General features: G+C 48.6%; 1 protein-coding gene across 1 annotated transcript in view; it reads right to left on the bottom strand.

Moving 5' to 3' along the window:
- Catsperd (cation channel sperm associated auxiliary subunit delta) overlaps window positions 1-19798 on the bottom strand; it is a 56581-nt gene that overhangs the window by 23411 nt on the left and 13372 nt on the right. The window contains exons 7-10 of the mRNA XM_074054414.1: window positions 12680-12793; window positions 4763-4846; window positions 1860-2010; window positions 663-758 (exon numbers count right to left, since the gene is read on the bottom strand). Of these exons, the coding sequence (XP_073910515.1) occupies window positions 663-758; window positions 1860-2010; window positions 4763-4846; window positions 12680-12793 (445 nt within the window). The remainder of the gene's footprint in view (window positions 1-662; window positions 759-1859; window positions 2011-4762; window positions 4847-12679; window positions 12794-19798) is intronic.

Raw genomic sequence — 19798 nt, 5'->3', positions numbered from 1 at the left:
TCGGGTGTGCTCAATGCTCTTTCCGCTTGTGATATTGAACTTATTGATTTACTGGGATATGGCCCTGTCCTCAGTTGAGGAAGAGCTGCATTTGCAAATAGGGTCTTTGCAGAGGTGGTCAAGGGGGAAACCCAGACTCAGAGACAAGCCCACACACACAGCAGAAGATTGACCACCCACAAGTCCAGAAAGGCCTGAGACTACCAGAAACTGGAAGAGGCCTGGGACAGAGCCTCCCTTGCAGTGCTCAGAGGGAGCCGGGCCTGCAGACACCTGGATTACAGACTTCCAGCCTCCAGATCGTGAGAATATTTTTGTTTGCGACAGGGTCTCACAACATAATGCAGGCTGGCCTGGAACTCACAGTCCTCCTGTGTATGCTTCAAGTGCTGGGATTACAGACATGTACCACCATGCCCTGTTGAGGGCATGTTAAATTATTATTCTAAGCCACCTAATTTTTGACAATTTTTTTTACGGTGGCCCTAGCAAATGAATATCCAAAGGATGTTCCATTTCATTGCTTAAGGGAACAGAGTTCTGGCTCTGAATCATCCCTGAATGTGTGATCATTTGGCTTTGGGTTGTGGCCAGGCTGGATCAGGCAGGACAACAGCTGGTACCAGGGTTTTCAGAAAGTTACCAATAGGTCGGGTACATACTGGTGGCGATGGTGTGGATGGTGACACTGGCATCAGTGATGGATGAAAACAAGACATTCTCTCCTTTTGTCAGCCGAACGGTGTCTACAAGCTGACCTAGGAGGCGACAGCAGTGATTCATGGGGACTGAGAGCATCCTAGGGAGAGAGGACCTGCTGCCCCTTTCACCCTCCCCCCACCCAAGGGGTTGCATTTCCTTCTCACAACTTTTGTCTGGTTTGCTATTCAAAGGATAAAGAAGGAAAACGCAAGGCAGAGATACAATTTTGTAAAACACAACAAGGAAACTGCGACTCCTCCTGGCAGCAGAGCCCTGAGGAGTGGCTATGAAGTTGAGAAGAGAAATGATTTTTTTTGTGGACTGGGGGCTTGAACGTGACAGAAAACTTTATTTTGTTTTGTTTTGTCTTGTCAGTATGGGGGTTTGAACTCAGGCCTTACACTTGTTAGGCAGGCGCTCTACCGTTTAAGCCACTCTGCCAGTCCTCAGAATGGCTTTTAATAGGGTATTAAGTATAAGGAATAAAACAGCTTGGGGGTTTGGGCAGCAGAGTGAGTGCCTAGCACGCAAGACCCTGCTTCCTTCCCAGAGACAACCAAACAAGACAAAAACAAAACAGAATAAACCCAGCCTTTCTTGGGCCCCCGCTACTGGGAGACACAGCTATGTCCCCAGGTTTTTTGCATCTTACAAAAAGGTGGGTGCCTGCTGCACACTAGGAGCTTGAAGTGGGGCAACTTGCCCTGAGGGCTCCCACCTCCCCAAGGACTGCCTGTGTTCCTCTCTATCCTGCTGACAAGGTGACGGCTCTTGTGTTCGAAGTCCATCAGTGCTGGCTGGAGGCACCATTGCATGTTTACATTGTTCTGTCTCCCAGGGGAGGTTTACTTGCTCTAGTCTCCATCCCAGAAGTCAGAGTTTCAGCAGGTGACCTTGATCCATCTCACATAATCACTGACCTTGGCCCCAAACAAGGTCCGAGGTTCCCCGGGCAGAGAATGGGAAGATTTGGAACCCTTGGTCTGGTACCTCTCAGAACCTGTCTGTCTCGCTGGCCCTGAAAGTCCTACTAGGAAGGCAGTGGAGAGGTGAGCAGGCCAAGCAAGAATGGGTTCAGGGTCCACTCGGGTTTGCAGTGGGCACCTGGCTCAGGATCCTGGCCAGCCCCATTCTGGCTTGGAGAGGCACATACTCACCTGAGTTGGGGGACATGAACAGGTGTTTCTCATTCCAGAAGATCAGAAAGCCTCGCTGGCCCGGGACAATGATAACCTCTAGAGGGCTGTCATACTGGAAGGACAGCCCCATCCTATGTTTGAGGGGATGCTCTGTGTAAAAGAACATGCCCTGAGGTAAAAAGAAGCCACGTCAAGTCACTGAGGCAGGAGTTAACACAGCAACACAACTGTGTATCAAAGTGGTTTAGCAGTCTGGTTTCCTTAAACTTTATCAAGGCCATGTCTGGGAACCCTGGGCCATGTCTGGGGACATATGTGGCTGTCACAACTGGGGAGCTCCTGGCATGGAGTGGGTGGAGGCCAGGGATGCTGCTCAGTGCCCTGCAGGGCCCAGGACACCTCATCAGAGAACAGGTTGTCCCCAATGTCCACAGTGCTGAAGTCATGAAGCCCTGCTTGCAGCCTGCTCTGGAAGGCTGTTAGGAAGGCAAGGCTGTCTAGGGTGTTTGGCCTCTTTGCACATCCTCCTGCCTGGGAACGCTGTCTGCCGTGTTAGGAGGCAACACGAGGCCTCTCAGATGTACCTGCCTGACCTTGGACTTTTCAGCCTCCAAAATGAGCCAAAAAAACTTCTTTTCCTTATAAAGTACACTGTTTGAAGTATTCTGACTTGCTTTTGTTGTTCCTTTTGGTACTGAGGATGGAACCCATGGCCTCATACTTGTTAGGCGAGTGCTGGTAATGGGGTTTGAACTCGGGGCCTATACCTTGAGCCACTCCGCCAACCCTTTCTTGTGATTTTTTTTCTTTTTTCGATATAGAGTCTCCTGAACTATTTGCCCGGGCTGGTTTTGAACCACAATCCTCCTGATCTCTGCCTCCTGAGTAGCTAGGATTACAGGCGTAAGCCACTGGCACCCGGCTTTCTACCTCGAGAATTTTGTCCCTAACCCTTTGGTTTTTGTTTTTTTCAGACAGGGTCTCACTACCTTTGCCTGGGCCAGCCTCCAGCTTGCGACCCTCTCACCTCAGCCTCCCAAGTGACAGGATTACAGGTGTGTACCATGGTGCCTGATCTGCAAAGATGGAATTGAAAAACCGAGCTGATTGATGAGCGCCATGGAGGTGAACAGGTATCCCTTTCCCAGACAGGGAAGAAGCGAGAAGCACTAGGAACCTCATGTCCAGTAATTCTGTATTTGAAGATATAGGGTCCTGCTCTCTGAGCACCTCTTGGGATGTAGAAGGCTGTATGTCCCCTTCCTCACACATGCATGTGGCTTCTCCTGCACACAGGGGCCAGGCCCCACCTGCAAGGTGTGCTGAGACTATATGCCCTCATCTTTCCCCACAGTGCCATAGTTATGGTCCCAGCACTGGGGAGGCTGAGGCATGAGGATCTTGAGTTCAAGGCCAGCCTGGGCTAGACTCTATCACAAAAACCTTAGCAAGATGCCTTCAAAGGTTCTTCTTCTCCACCTTAAGGAGACTCCAGCAGAGGTATCCAAAGAAGACACTGGACAGAGACAGGAAAAGCTGGAAGTGGTGGTGCACACCACAGTGTCTGCTGAGGAGGTAACTTAAGACAGGGGCTGGAGCAAACCTGGGGTGGCTTCCAGCAACCTGGTATCAGTGTGACTCTTCTGGAAGGGAAAAGGGCTGGAGATTGAGATCCACCTTTCCTGCCTTTGATTGTCCCTGTCATTGGGGTTCTGAGCCTGGACATCAGGGTGACAAGAAACAAAGGACCACAAATGTAACCCAACCAAAGTATGATGACACCTAGAAAGGACAAAGTAGGACACAGAGGGCACAGTAGGGGAGAGATTCAGTGATCCCTCAACAGTGGAAGCTTCTTCAAGCCTTCAAGATCTTCCTGGTCCATCCCTCCTGGGGATGACCCACCTAAGAACTCCTACTCAAGCTGCAAGACCTTTCAGAGCATGCTCCATCCATCAAGTCTCCTCTGACACCATGTAAAACACAGTGACAGCTCCTCCCCTGTGGGAAACCCTAGTGGTTTTTGCCTGTATCTAGTATGGGGACTGCTGTTTTGTAATAGTTTTATTACATCCATTTCCCTTGGCAGAGTGGAAGTTTCCCAATAGTGGGTCTCCCCGAAACTTCAGAGTGCACAATCTTTGCAAGACCTGGGTATGAACTTACTTATTCTCTTTCTTACTTGGTATTTTTCCCTCAATTTCAGTTTATACTGGCTGACCCAGTTTCTCAACTTAGTCTAAGTGGTACCTGTGAAGCCCCGGGTTTCATGTGGTCAGCGTTTGAATACATGTTTAAAAAGTGCCAGGCACCAGTGGCTCACACCTGTAATCCTAGCTACTCAGGAGACAGAGACCAGGAGAATCGCAGTTCAAAGCCAGCCCAGGCGAAATAGTTCATGAGACCCTATCTTGAAAAAACCCATCAAAAAAAAGAGCTGGTGGAGTGACTCAAAGTCACTGAATTCAAACACCAGTACTGCAAAAAAAAAAAAAAAACAATTGTTAAAGAAATGTTTGACATGAAGGATTTAAAATAATCCCATGCCCTGCCTGTGATACATGCACCAGATTTGTGTTTTATCTCTGGTCCTCATCACAATGCCCAGCAACTAGAAGATACCCTGTAAATGCTGCTGAATGTGTATCTAACAGAGGGAGGAAGAGTAAGCAGGTGGGTGGATGGAATGATTGATGGAAGAATGGCTGGATGTGTGGATGGATGGATGAGAGGATGTGTGGATGGATGGATGAGAGGATGGGTGGATGGATGGATGACTGAATGCAAGGATGGATGAACAGTTATGTGGATGGATACATGCATGAACAGCTAATTGAATTTCAAATATGGAAAAATAAATATGGGAGTTTTAACAAAGCTCTGGCAGTGGTCAAGGATCCTCCCACTGCAAAGTTACTTACTATGTCACCAAGAACAGCAAGCATTCCACTCTGTGACAAGGAATGAAAGAAGAAAATTCCCCCTAGTGTTCCAGGTAATTCAAGCTATGAAACAGAAAACACTGCTTGTGAGTAAATGTTACAAAAATACACTTAGTGTGTTGTAACAATATTATAATTACAATATCATGTGTTGAATTCTAAATTTAGTTCTATATCACCGAATAAGCTAAAAGGAAAGTCTTTCTTTAAAAGTCCATTTCCTAGCTAGGCACCAGTGGCTTACACCTGTAATCCCAGCTATTCAGGAGGCAGAGATCAGGAGGATCGCAGTTCGAAGACAACCTGGGAAAATAGTTCACAAGCCTCTATCTCGAAGAAAATCCTTCACAAAAAAGGACTGGTGGATTGGCTCAAGCCATAAGAGTGCCCGCTTAGCAAGCATGAGGCTCTGAGTTCAAACCCCAGTGCCACAAAAAAAGTCTATTTCCTGAGTCAGGCACTGGGGACTATCACCTGTAATCCCAGCTAGGTAGAGATCAGTAGGATTTCAGTTTGAGGCCAGCCCAGGCACAAGACCCCATCTCAACTAATAAAGGCTGGACATGGTGGTGCATGCCTGTCACCCCAGCTACATAGGAACCATAAATAGGAGGCTCCTGATCCAGGTTAGCCTGGGCAAAAAGTGAGACTCTATCTCAAAAATGACCAGAGAAAGAGGGACTGGAGGTGTATCTTGGTTGGTAGAGGACCCACCTACAAGCTGGAAACTCTGAGTTCAAATCTCAGTACTGCCAAAAAAAGAGAAATAATCTAGGTCAGAAACTTGAATGAAGTCAGTTCATTTTGGGGTGGTTTGGAGGCAACATGACTCAGACCACTAGATGCCTGCAAAGAGAAAAGAGAGGGGAGAGAAAGGAGGAAGAGGGAGGGAGGGAGAGAAAGGAGGAAGAGGGAGGGAGGGAGAGAAAGGAGAAGAGGGAGGGAGGGAGGGAAAGGAGGAAGAGGGAGGGAGGGAGAGAAAGGAGGAAGAGGGAGGGAGGGAGGGAAAGAAAGAGGCACTGGAGTGAGCTTTTTCTCTTGTTCCCTTGTTGGAGGAGATTTTTCTGCATCTGGAGATGCAGAAAGGACACAGTATAGACAGATAGACAGACAGGAAGTTGGGGCCGGGGGTGCTGGGTGCTTGGTGGAAACACACAACCCTCATTGCTTCTTTTCTCTATTACTCTCCTCATTTACTCTGCTTCTTATCTCTATCTTTATTCTTCAAGGCCTTACTCCTTTACAATTCTTTAAAACCTTGCTTCTAAAGTCTTTCCTTAAAACCTTGCTTTTAAAGTCTTCTTTTCTGTTCTTTAAAGTCTTTTTCCTTAGACTCACTCTGACCCATGTTTTCTCTTAGCTGTTCTTTAGCATAATCTCTCTTTGCCCCCAGACTTGCACTGTCCATTGCTCTCTCTTTAGCTTTCTTAAAGCCTCGGTGCTCAGACTTGCACTGTCCCAGGTTTTCTGTAGCTTTTCTTTACCTTAGCTTTGCTAAAGCCTAGTATAAAGTTCTCGGTGCAGACTTTCCATCAACCCCTCTTTAGCAATTCCCCTTTAGCAATTCATTTCCCTTCAGAAATCCTTTTCCCTTTAGCAATTCCCCCTTCCAAAAGCCTCCCAAATCCAAAAGCCAAAAGCCCAAAAGTCCAAAGCAAAAAACCCCATAGCAAACGCTCAAAGCAAAAAGCCTTGCATCCTCCTTCAGCAAGTCTTTTATACCCGGTGGTAAATAGGGTGGAACAGCGGTTCTTGGGGAGAGGCGTGACACTGTAACAGGAGAAACCTGCGTTCCTGCTTCTCTGAATGAAAACAACTTAGGAGAAGCAGCTGTTCTGCATCTTCCTCTTCTGTGGCTGGGCCTATGCCAATCTTGGGCTACAGATGAACATCTTAGGAAAAGCAGCTGAGCTGTATCTCACCTTGCTTATGTCCAGTTCTCATAGGCTTCTCATAACCTGCTCTCTACAAGGCACCTCCTTTAAGCCTGTTACTCTGGGGTTTCTGTTATAAACAGTCAAGCCATTCTGACTAATACAGGTAGCAAGACATCACAGTAACCTGACTGTCTCCTCCCCAAGGAGGTCACTGCCTGGGACTGGGTGGCCTATGATCCAACTCTGGCTAAGGAATGGGTGAGCCAGTCTCCTGGAAAAGTCTTTTGAGATAAATAGCACAGTCCACCTCCATCTTCTTACCATGATGGCATTGTTCATCTTGTACTGTGAGTTCTTAGGTCTTCTTGGATGGGCAGAGGGAGGTGAGAACTCATTATGTGTGACATAGAAACTGCACTTCTCCCTCATGGTGCCCATCTCCATGGACAGTCACAGAGGCCAACATAACAGTATGGGTGCTGAAAAGGCCCAGTGGTGGCTTCTGGGGTGGAAGACAGGGCTGTCTGACTGGGTCCCGGGAGTCCAGGAGACCAATATGTCAACAGCACTCATGGGTGGCTATTATCTGGGCTACAGCTGCCCGGGGCCCAGGGATTCCCTGAATTGTCCCACTTTCCTCTTGAAATTCCCATGGAAAAAACAACACCACAACTCCCTCTCTCACAATAACACACTCACAAACACAATCTCTCTCTCTCACATACACAGACACACACACACTCACAGAGAGAGAGAGAGCAGAAGGACTGCCTCATTACTAGCTGGGACTCTCAGTGGTGCTAGTTTTTGATTGAGCACCAGAGACAATTCTTGCTCTGATGACTGGGTCCTAGGCCCCACTGTCTGAAAACATGCAGCCGTTGAGTTTCAAAGAAGTAGAGAAAGCTGACTTGGGACACAACCAGCACATCACAGGCCATTGCACTCCACTGAGTGTATTTCCCAAGGGTCTGGGATTAACATCTTCTCACTCAGGGTCAGAGCAAAACTTCTGCAGCCCCTGGCAGCTGGAGCAGACCCTGTCCTTCAGCCCACACTCCCTGAGCCGTAGGCCCCGTGCTCTCACTTCCAGTGGCTTCCATAGCCAAACACCACATGTGGGCAGCTTAGAACAGACATTTCTTGTCACGCTCTGGATGCCAAAGTGTGAAATCTAGGTGTCAGCACAACTGGCTGCTTCTAAAGGCTCTGACAAAGGAGCCGTGCCATATGACTCTCCTGGCTTCCATTTGTTTCTGGGCAGCGATCTCTTGATTTTCTTTGGTTTTCATAGCCCTTGTTCAAGTCTAATAAAACCCATCAGAAATACCAGGCACCTGTCAGCCAGTTAAACACAAATAGCACGGCTCCTAGTCTTAAAGTCCCAGGTGTAAGGTGTGCTGCAGTGAGTCAGTTCGATCCCCCTCTGCCAAGGAGGAGGAAATGTTGGTGTGACCAGCTTCACTGTCCTTTCATCATCTCCGCAAAGGGGATCTAAGACAGGCTGATGGGGAGGGAAGTTCTTCTTGACAACTGAAGGGTCCTGGCAGGATGACTCTCTGGAGGGACCCAAACGCTGAGGAAACAGCAACCTGAATCATCTATAGCCCTAAAGGTGACAAGTCTTGTGGAATCCCAGACTACTCCCAAGCACAGCAGATGGTCTGATCTCTCGCTTCCTTCCATCTTCTATAGCCCATACAGAGAGGGGCACCTCATCCACAGCTGTCAGCCAGTGGTGCTGACCCTCGGAACAGAGGTGCTCGTTAACTCTGCAGGCGTGAGTTCACAAGTGTTCTTTGTTTCACTCACTATGCAGTGTGTTGATTCCTCTCTGCAGACTTTCTCCTGAAGATTTCTACCCAGGTCATAGGGCCCAATCATGGGAGAACTAGAGCTACACCATCTCAACCCTGATGCCAGACAATAGAGCAGACAGCCAGTAGAGGCCGCCCTCATCTCACAAAACAAACACCACCACCACCACCTAAGATCTGAGCCTGTGGCTCTTCTAGGATGGAATAAGCATCACACACCTTATGATTTCTATTTTTTTTTTTTTTGAAGCACTGGAATTTGAACTGAGAATCTCACACTTGCTAGGCAGGAGCTCTACCACTCGAGCCACTTGGACAGCCCTGTTTTGTGTAGGATATTTTTGAGGCAGGGTCTCACAAACTATTTGCTCAGGCTGGCTTGGAACCTGAATCCTCTTGATCTCTGCCTCCTGAGTAGCTGGAATTACAGGCATGAGCCACCAGTACCTGGGATGATGTCTATTTTTTGATTCAGGAAAGGAAACACCTCCAGTCAATTCCTTGCTTTCATTTCACTGGGGAACTGGGTCATAGACAAAGATTAAATGAGGTTACACATCCAGGAATCCCTTCCCCAGCCTCCCACACGTAATTCTCATGGACTGGCTATCAGACATCCTATTGGGTTATACAGAAAAGAATATGGTGGGTTCAGACTAGGTGCTGGTGTATTAGCCCTCACACAAGCACAGAATGTGGAGGAACTCGTTGGTCACAAAGGTATAGAGACAGACCATGTCCTCTCCTCAAGCCACAAAAAAGGATACTACATAGGGCCAGGCCCTACCCGATGGGCAGGGCCTTGGGGACACCCAAATGTGCTCTTCTCATTATCTGGCAGGTGAGACTTCATCCTCCTCAATATACACTCTTTTGGAGGGCATTAGAGACAACTGCAGCCAACTTGACCTGTAATCTCTTAAAAAGAAGAGACTGACCTTCTTCTGCACCCGGACATGGCCAGGATATCAACTGGGAGGTAGAGGGCAGTGGCCAGATTGATCCAGCCCTCTTGACAATAGTCCAAGGAAAAATAGGGGACTTCTCTGAGCTTACTCAGGACCCCAAGAAAGAATCCTTGCCAGAGCCCCCTACATCTGATACCGCTGTAATACTTAGTGCCCCTTCCTCTGTACAGGCCTAAAGCAAAACCTCTATAATACCATTCCTGCTCCCCCTGAGAGACAAAAGAGCAGGAAACCCCATCCAGACTTTCCACTCTTTCTCCTTGCAAGATTTTACACAGATCAAGGCTGGTCTAGGGGGATTTTCTGATGACCCAGACAAACACATAGAAACCCTCGTAGAAGTCTGTCAGGTCTTTGATTTGGCCTGGAAGGAAGCCATGCTCATGCTGAGCAAGACCCTAAATGCATCAGCCAGGGAAGCAGCCCTCAAGCAGTGAGCATGGAGATGGACTGTAGAGGATGGGAAGTACTGGACTCCCAGCCGTAGGAGAGGGAACAGGGAATGGCACCCACATACTCAACTGAGGAAGGAGAAGAGAGGCAGAGCTGGGGAGCCAGGCAGTTCCCAGTGCAGAACCAAACTGGAATCCCAATGTGGACGAAGGAGAATGGAGTCATAGACACGTCCTTCAATGCATTGTTGAGGGTTTAAGGTGTACTTGAAACAAACCCTTCAACTACTCCCAACTCTTTCAGACCTCGCAGGGAGGCAGTGAAACCCTAGGAGACGTTTTACAACACCCGTGGGAGGCCCTAACTAAACATACCAACTAGAATCCTGATAGTTATGGTGGGCAATTGTCCTTAAGGACAAAGTCATGACCCAGTCAGCTCCAGATATTAGGAGAAAAATTACACAAGTCTCCCCAAGGACCAGAGGACAATACAGACAATCTGCTTAAGATTGCTACTAAAATCTACAACAAGGAGGAAGAGGAGATTAAAGTGAGAAAGGAAAAAGCCCAAGCAAAGGCTGCCACATTGGTGGCAGCCCTATGGGAGGCTGGACCCTGTATATTTTCATATGGAAGTGAGGAGCAAGCCAATCCCATATGCTTCCAATGTAAGAAGGAAGGACATTTTAAAAGGGAGTGCCCCCTGAGATGGAGACCCTCTAAGCCTTGTCCCATATGCCATGGTGACCACTAGCTGTCAGAATGCCCCCAGGAATGAAGGCCCCTGGGGCCAGACTTCTCCTTGGTGGTACAACAAGGGGACTGTGAGAGCCAAAAGCCTCCCTGTAAGACCCCCTTACATGGGACCAGCATCTCTAATGGGGAGCCTCAGGTTACCACTGAAGTAGAGGGGACAATGGTCAATTTCCTCCTCAATACCGGGGCCACTAGTCCTCCTTTCAAACCCTGGACTCTCCTCCAATAAGACTAACTGTAAGGGGAGTCTCTTGCCAGCCTCTCACTAGATAATTCTCACAACCTCTGATCTGTGAATGGAATGGCATCTCATTTACCCACACCTTCCTGATTATGCCCGAGAGTTCCACACCCCATTGGGAGGAGATTTTTTTTGGTTCACATGTTGACTTTGGTCTTTGTGGGGCTGGGTCAACCTCTTTGCTTACCTTTCATCAAAACGGAGGTCAGTCCCAAGGTGTGGGCATCCCATAACAAGATTGGCAGAGCCTTAAACACAGTCCCAGCACGCATACACCTAAAAGATGCCTCCTCTCCTCACCAAAAGGCAATACCCCTTGAGACTGAAGGCAAGGAAGGGACTTAGAGACATCATTAAAATCTCAAGCAGCAGGGACTCCTTGAGCCTGCCAGAGCCCATGTAACACTTCCCTTCTCAGAGTGCAAAAGCCAGCCAGGGGACGGAGGGTAATCCAGGATCTTAGGCTAATCAGTGATGCTGTAATTCCTACTTACTCAGTTATCTGTAACTCCTATACACATACCTTGCAGGCCCAAATCCCCGAGGAGTCAGAATGGTTTACAGTCCCAGATCTACAAGATGTTTTTTCCTTCACCCACTGCGTTCAGAGTCTCTATTTTTATTTGCCTTTGACGACCCTCCCAACCAGGCCGTCCAAGTCACCTGCACTGTCCCCGCCCAGAGGCTGAGAGATAGCCCTCACTTTTTTGGTCAAGCCCTGGCTAGGGATCTGGCAGCATTTCAGGACCCTAAATTCTCAGTGACAGAATATGTGGATGACATACTCCTTTGTGCACAGACTGATAAGGACTCCCAAACTGGGAGTTCGGCCCTACTCAATGTTCTGGTTGATAGAGAGTACAGGGTTTCCAGGAAGAAAGCACAAATTTTACAAGAGGCCATTAAACATCTGGGTCTTATTATCAATAAGGGAACCCGAGGGCAGTCTACAGCCCTTTCTCTCATTTCTGGGCCCCAGAACCTTCAAACAACTCAGAGGGTTTTGGAGGGTGGTCATAGGATTCTATAAATTGTGTACACCTGATATGGGGAATCAGCTTGCCCCTTATATCAGGCAGTGCTGGGGTTTAAGCTCGGGGTCTCACATACCTAGTAGGCAGGTGCTGTACCATTTGAGCCACTCTCCCACCTTTTGCTTTAGTTATTTTTCAGATAGGCTCTTGAGGGTTTTTTTTTTTTTTTTCCCCAGCTGGCCTTTCCCGGGCACCCTCCTATTTATGTCTTCTATGTAGCTGTGATGACAGGCATACGCCACATGCCCTTCTACAAAGGCCTCACCTCTGAACTGGGGACATTTCAGCCCCAAATCACAACATTGCCCTTATTAAAAAAGATCAAGCTTGAAGTTTGCTCTTCTATCCTGCCATGTGAGGACACAGTTTTTGCCCTTCTTGCCCTTCCATTCCTTTCCCTGTGGCCATGTGAGGGTACAGGGTTCCCTCCTACTCAGGAGGATGTAGTTGCATGGTGTGTGTGCATGTATGTGTGTGTGGCACTGGGGTTTGAACTCAACTTCCCACTTGGGAGTCTCCTGTACAGCCTCTGTTCCCAGCTGTTGGTTGAGATGGGGTCTCACAAACTTTTTGACCAGGCTGGACTTGAACCAAGATCCTTCCTGATCTCAATCTCCCAAGTAGCTAGCGTTGCAGGTGTGAACTATCACATCTGGCTGAATATTCTGAGACAGCACTTTGCTAAGCTGCCCAGGCTGGCCTCAAACTCCTGGGCTCAAGGGATCCCCCCGCCCCAGCCTCCCAGCAGCTGGGAGCACAGGCATGTATGTACATTTTTATTTTCACATTCCCACTCAATGGAACATACCTGGTTTCCAGGGGAATAGCTGTCAAAACTGTATCCTCCGTTATCTGAGAAATATATGTGGGTCTGAGATAGGTCTTCTCCATGCATGTATGCAAAAACGGTATTGTGCATCTCCTGGGAAACAGCAGAACACAAAGCTGTCAGAGGTGCCAGCAGACACATCTTGGCCCTGGCCATCTTATGTGACTCCTGCACACGACTGTTCCTACAAGCCCTGGTTCCCTGTGGTTCCTTTCCCACTCTCATTGCTTTAGACACAACGTCTTACTCTGTAGCCCAGGCTGGTGCACGTGTGAATGGCCCCACTACTGATCAGCACATGAGTTTGTTGTTATTATTTTTGTTTTGGCTGTTGAGAATGCTGTGTGTATGCTAAGCATGAGCTCTACCACTGAGCAACGTCTCAGCTGCATGCAAGTTTTGACCTGTTATGTTCTCCATGGGCCAGCTCACCCCTCCTTAGGCTCCTGGTGATCCCCTGCTTCTAAGAGGTCACCACACTAATGCCTAGCTTACTGCAGACAGCTGATCAACACAGAGCTCCATGGCCCTGAAGTCCTGGGCTCAAGGGATCCTCCTGCCTTGACCTCCTGAGGAGCCAGGATGACAGGTATTTGCCACTGTGCCTGGCAGAACTTTGTCTCTAATAGTCAAAAAGTGAAACCATCAAATTGTGCTGCATTGATATCATGGAATATTACTCAGCAGTCAAAAGGAGTGAGCTGTGGATGCACACAACAAATTCAATGTATCTCTGTGAATTTTGCTGAGTACACACTGCATAACTGCATTCACATACATTTTTGAAATGATAAAATTATAAAGATGGAGTGGGGCCAGGGAGGTTGGCTGTGGCTATTGAAGGGCAGCGTGAGGGAAAGCCTTGTGGAGATGGGACACTTCAGTGCAGTAGCTCCCTGTAAGAAAAAATGATCTTTTCTATCAAAGTATTTGTTACCCTCTTAGATTACTTAAAAATTCCTCAGGTCACCATCTTAAGCAACTTTACATGTTTAAAGGGTCCTTGCTTCTTCTTCCAGATTCCTGTACAACTCCATTGCCCACCAAACTGCATGCCCTAACCCATCCCCCAAGCCTTTTATCCAATTGGGAAAGACTGTGAACCTCTGACCTGCAAATCCCAGGTGAGGGGCAGGTACAACAGTATCAGGGATATAAGGAGGAGCCACTGTCAGCCATTTTGTGCTTGCGTGTTGCTTAGTAGGAGTGAGCACATGCTTGCACCCTCTTGATCAGGAGAAATTGCCTTGTCAAGATTTTCTGTCTCTTGTGTGTCTGTTTTCGGCACCAGAGGGTTATCAATTCCAACATCCCCTCATCTGTGATTTCACCTTTGGTACTTTTACACTGACCTCCAGTGATCCGTAGTCCAACAATATTAAATGAAAATTTCAGAAGTAAACAATGTATAAGTTTTAAGTTGTATTCCATTCTGAGTAGTGCAATGCAATCTCACGCCAGCCCATGCCGGCCCACGCCAGCCCACGGTGGCCCATCTAGATGTGACATTCCCACATCCAGCATTCCTACCCTGTACGTACTACCCAAATGCTAGCCACTCAGTAGCTGTCTTAGCAGAACAGTTGTCATGGGATCACAGAGGTCAGGTTCAAGTAACTCATTTTACCAAAACACAAGGGTAGTGATTGTGGCAATTTGGAAACGCCAGAGAGAACTGAAAAGGTGAAAAGTACAGTAAGACAGCTAGAGATAGATGGACAGTTAGATACAGAGAGAGATAGACAACAGATAGAACTCATGTCACTTTTATTACAGTGATTATTATTGCAATTATTATAGTGATTATTATCATTCTTTTTATTATTAGCTTTTGTTCTCAGTGTCTTACTGTGCCTAATTTACAACTTAAACTTTATCACAGGCATATATGTACATTAAAAAACAGCACAGTCAGGCACCAGTGACTCACGTTTGTAATCTCAGCTACTCAGGAGACAGAGATCAGGAGGATCATGGTTCGAAGCCAACCTGGGCAAATAGTTTGCAAGACCCTATCTCAAAAATACCCAATGCAAAAAAGGGGCTGGTGGAGTGGCTCAAGGTGTAGGCCCTGGGTTCAAACCCCAGTACTGAAAAACAACAAAACAACCACAAAAACAGTACAAGCTGGGTGTGGTGGCTGCACCTGTAGCCCTGGCACTCAGGAAACTGAGGCAGGAGGATGGAGAGTTTAATGGGGGTGTGACTCAGTGGTAGAGCTCCTGCTGAACATGTGCAAGGTCCTGTGCCCCATACACAGGGTTTGGTACTGTCCTCAGTTTCAGGTGTCTGTTGGGGGTCATGAAACACACATTCTGCAGATAAAGGACAAATGTAACTTGATGGCACTGGATGCAGTGGAGTGCAATGACAGAGAATGTGACCCGCACAGGGCATCCATGGACACTTGCCCTGTCAAGCAGCTGTACTACAGGTGCATAAGGCATGGCTATTGGGGAAGCCGAGAGAAAGGCACAGGGGCGTTATCAATTTTGCAACTTCCTGCATTCAAGATGCTAAGTTAGCACCAGGCACAGTGGTTCATGCCTGTAATCCTAACCACTCTGTGGTGGACAGTGGGAAGATGGCAGTGTGAGGACAGCTTGGGTGAAAAGTTCATGAGACCCCATGTCAACCAACAGAAGCTGGGCACATACCTGTCACCCCAGTTACTAGGAAAGCATAAATAGGCTGGCCCAGACATAAACAGGAGAACTTATTCAAAACATAACCAAAGCAAAAAGAGCTGGGAGCATGGCTCAAAAGATTCAAAGCCCAGTACTGCAGATAAAAATGTAAGTTATGTACATTAAAAAAAGATATATTAAGCCTGTTAAGCAGTTTATCTGAAAGGAAGTTTGCAGCCCCTCCCACCTCTCAGGCCCTCTGCTGAGGCCTGGGGAAAGAACCCTGTCCAGGGCTAGCTCGAGGCCATCCTCCACTTCAACCTCTCCCGGTTCCAATCTGGATTCTGTGTATTTATTTATTTATTTATTTATTTATTTATTTATTTATTTATTTTTGGCAGTACTGGGGGTTGAACTCACAGTCCTACAAGAGCTCTACCACTTCAGCCACCCCACCAGTTCTTTTTTGTATTGGGTATTTTTGAGACAGGGTCTCACTTTTTGCCTGAGATGGCCTTGAACCATGATCCTCCTGATCTCTGCCTCCCAAGTAGCTAGGATTACAGGCTGAGCTGCATAGGAAATTGCCTCAAAGCAGACACAAGAAATTGCCAGTTAAGCCATAAAATGAGTCCAGGGGCAAGATAAAAGGGCCCAGGCAGAGATAACTGACCATTCCCGCCTTTCCTTTGTCTCCTTCTGCAAGCAGATTTCCCTCTATAGATCCCCTGCTGCCCCTTCCTGCCTTTGTCTCCCTCTCTAAGCAGACTTTCTGAAACAGGCCCCCTGCTGCTCCTACCCAAACAACCTTGGGTCCCTAACCCCAGTGTGAGCCCACCTATTAGCAACCAGCACATTTCCTGTAATCTGATCCCCTGCACAGCCCTTTAAGAATCCTGTGATTTCACAGCTGGGGGCCCAGAATTTTCAGTACTAGCTCATCTGGGACCACTTGTATAAAATAAAATAAAAATCCGAGTTCTCCTACCTCTCTGAGTGTTGCTTGGTTTCTCGTCTGACAATATTTCCACAACATTTCTGGAGGCCCCAGTGAGATACCAACCATTTTGGCCCCTTGAGCCACCAGGCGGTGGCTGGACTGCACTGGAGTAGGGAGGGACTCAGGACTGAATGAGGTGGCCCGCCACCCAAAGGTATTCTGGGGTCCTCCTTCACCCAGGAGTTCCAACCCTCTGAGTAGTCTTGCCTGACTGAACTCCAAAGAGAAGTGGACCAGTAAGCCCCCGAGGGAAAGTCAGCCCTCAGTAAGGTCTCATCCCACTGGGCGGAAGGGGAGTCTGATCAACTCCCGGGAATCTCCAAGAGGAATTCTGCAGGTCAGAGACTTCCCCAAAAGGGATTAAGGAAAAACTGTAATAACTTTTGGTGCGAGTGTGTGTGTGTGAATGAGCAGCCTCATTCATCCTCGCTTCAGGCTCGAGTTTGTGGTTCCACAGCTGAAGGCTACGGAGTGTGAGTGGGTCTGTCCTGTGGTTCCATGGTGATCCTCATCCGGCTTAGGGCAGCATCGGGGGGAACCCGATCCAGGGTCACAAGGCTGACCCCGCCATTGATGCTAGGAGGCACCCAAGTTCCTTCAGGACACAGCCAGGCAGACATCTGATAGGTCTCTTCTCTTGAAGGGGCACCCACCCTTGTTTGTCTTTGTGCCACGATGCAGGGGGGATAGATAAGGTGGATATGGAGGACATCTCTAACTGCCTCGGGCGGAAGCTCCTCAAAACCCACAGTCCGAGAGTGTGTGCTTAAACGTTTTAAGAAGGGATCCTCAGGGGATTATGGGATCAAAGTGTCTCGTGGAAGGCTGTGCACACTGTGTGAGTTGGAGTGGCCCACTTTTGGGGTCAACTGGACCCCTGAAGGTACCCTAGATTTGCCCACTGGCAGGGCCATTTATCGGATCATAATAGGAACCCCCAGACACCCAATCAGTTTCTGCTATATTGACTCCTGGCTTCAGGTGGCTCAGACCATGCCACCTTTGGTCCAATTCTGTGCAAATAAAAAGGGACAGAACAGAGTTTTCATGGCTCAGGTAATGAAGCCCAAAGACCAGAAGCTGACCAAGCCTGTTCTGCAAGGAGACCCAGAAGATGAACCCCCTGTGCCCCTGCCGTACATTCCCAGAGAGCTGACACTATCAGAGCAGCCAGTGCCTTCTCCCAGACAGTCTGCCACCTTCAGTGATTCCCCTCAGCCCCATCAGCAGCCTCCCAGCCACAGCGATGTCCCACACCCTTCTCTGGCTTGGAGTCTGAGTCTACAGTCCCTGAGCCACTGCCTTCACTCATCCCAGGTGCCAGCATGTCAGGACAGGGCCCTGCAAATGCCGCTCTGTGAGATGCAAGGGCCCTGGAAGATTGCTGCTGACCACACAGTCCAGCCCGGCCAGTCTACCCTCTATTACCAGCCTTTCAGTACAACTAACCTCTTAAATTGGAGGAGCCACACACCACCTTATTCAGAAGAGCCCCAGGCCATGGTCAATGTCCTAGAATTCATATTTCAGATCTATCACCCTACTTGGGATGATTGCCAACAGATCACCCTGACATTTTTCGACACAGAAGAGCAAAGGTGAATCCTGACAGAGGCTCACCACTGGCTCCAAGGGCAGGCCCCAGCAGGAACCCTAGATGCAGAAGTTTGGGCAAAAGAGGTAGCCCATGATGCTCAGCAAACCTCAGACTTCAATTCAGCAGAAGGACAAGGAGTCCTCACTCAATATGGCACCATCCTCCTACATGGGCTCAGGGCTAGAGCTAAGAGGCTAACTAACATGTCCCAAACTGTGGCAGTTATCCAGAAGCCAGAGGAATCACCAACTGTTTTTATGAGACACTCTGAGGCTTTCCGGGTGTACACCCCCTTTGATCCAGAAGCGCCAGAAAACCAGTGGATGGTTAATACAGCATTTGTGTCCCAGTCATACACTGACATTCGCTGGAAACTTCACAAACTTGAAGGCTTCACTAGAATGAATGCCGCCCAGCTATTAGAAGTAGAAAATAAAGTCCTTGTGAACTGGAACCATGAGGAAAAATGAGAGGCCGATAAAAGAATGAAAGCCAAGGTGTCCGTATTGGCTGCAGCACTGGGGAAGCTGGACTGACCAAGCAGTCAGCTCCACCATGGAAGGGGAGACCCAGTGGAAGAACCCCACTCCGATGAGACCAATGTGCCTATTGGAAGGAGACTGGCCACTGGAAGAATGAATGCCCCCACCACAAGGGACCAGCGTTGGAACCTAACAAGATTGCTGGAGGAAAGAAGACAGGATGGCAACCTGAACCAGAGGCCCAGGAACTCACTGGCCTACAGGAATTGAGTCAGAGTAGGGAAGACTGGGCTTCTTATTAGTAGGCCCCTGAGAGACCATGATCAAAATGAAAGTGGGAGGCCAACCAATGGTCTTCATGGTGGACTCAGGCACTGAGCATTCCGTGGTCACTAAACCTGTGGCCCCACTCACTGAGTGCAGGGCCACAATAGTTGGAGCCATCAGTACCCAAACTGCCCAGCAATTCTGCCGACCCTGGACATGCCAGCTAGGCAGGCACATGGTGACTCATGAATTCCTGTGCCCACCAGAATGCCCAATTCCCCTGCTGGGAAGGGACTTACTAACAAAGCTCGGAGCCCAGATCACCTTCACCCAGGGAAGGCCTGCAAGCCTTACAGTGAGAGGACCAAATGCCTTCATCATGGCAGTGATCATGCCTACAGAAGATGAATGGCAGCTCTACCTCCAGGAAAAGGGGGACATGATGAAGCCCACTTGCCTGCTGAGGAGTTTCCTGATGTCCGGGCTGAAAAAGGTCCTTCTGGCCTGGCTCACAACCGTGCGCCCATAATGGTAGACCTCAAACCTGGAGCTCTCCCTGATGGACAGAGGCAATATCAAGTGCCAAGAGAAGCATGCCTGGGAATTCAGGCCCACCTACAGTGGCTGAAGGATGCAGGGATATTGATCAAATGCCAATTGTCATGGAACACCCCACTGTTATCCGCCAAGAAGGCCTGTCTAGGACCTACACCCTTATCAACATTGCACCCAGTAGTTCCTAACCCCTACACTCTCCTGAGCCTTCTACCACTCCAAGCAAGCTGGTTCACCTGCCTGGACCTAAAGGACGCTTTCTTCTGCCTCCACCTGGCCCCAGTCAGCCAGCCTCTGTTCACCTTTGGTTGGGAAGACCCCATACTGGAATAAAAACAGAAATGACCTGGAACATGATGCCTCAGGGATTTAAAAACTCACTCACCTTGCTCGGGAAGCCCTAGCGGCAGAGCTGTCAACTTTCCTGGAAGAAAATCCAAGCTGCACTTTGCTCCAATATGTGTGGGTGATCCAAGCTGCACTTTGCTCCAATATGTGTGGGTGATCTGCTCCTGGCAAGCCACAACTGGGAGAAGCGCAGGGAGGGGGAAAAGGCATTGCTAGCTCGAC

Source organism: Castor canadensis, chromosome 14 (genome assembly GCF_047511655.1).
Source record: "Castor canadensis chromosome 14, mCasCan1.hap1v2, whole genome shotgun sequence".
Lineage (NCBI taxonomy): Eukaryota > Metazoa > Chordata > Mammalia > Rodentia > Castoridae > Castor > Castor canadensis.
The sequence above is the reverse complement of the archived record's forward strand: the minus strand, read 5'-3'. Positions and strand labels throughout refer to the sequence as shown.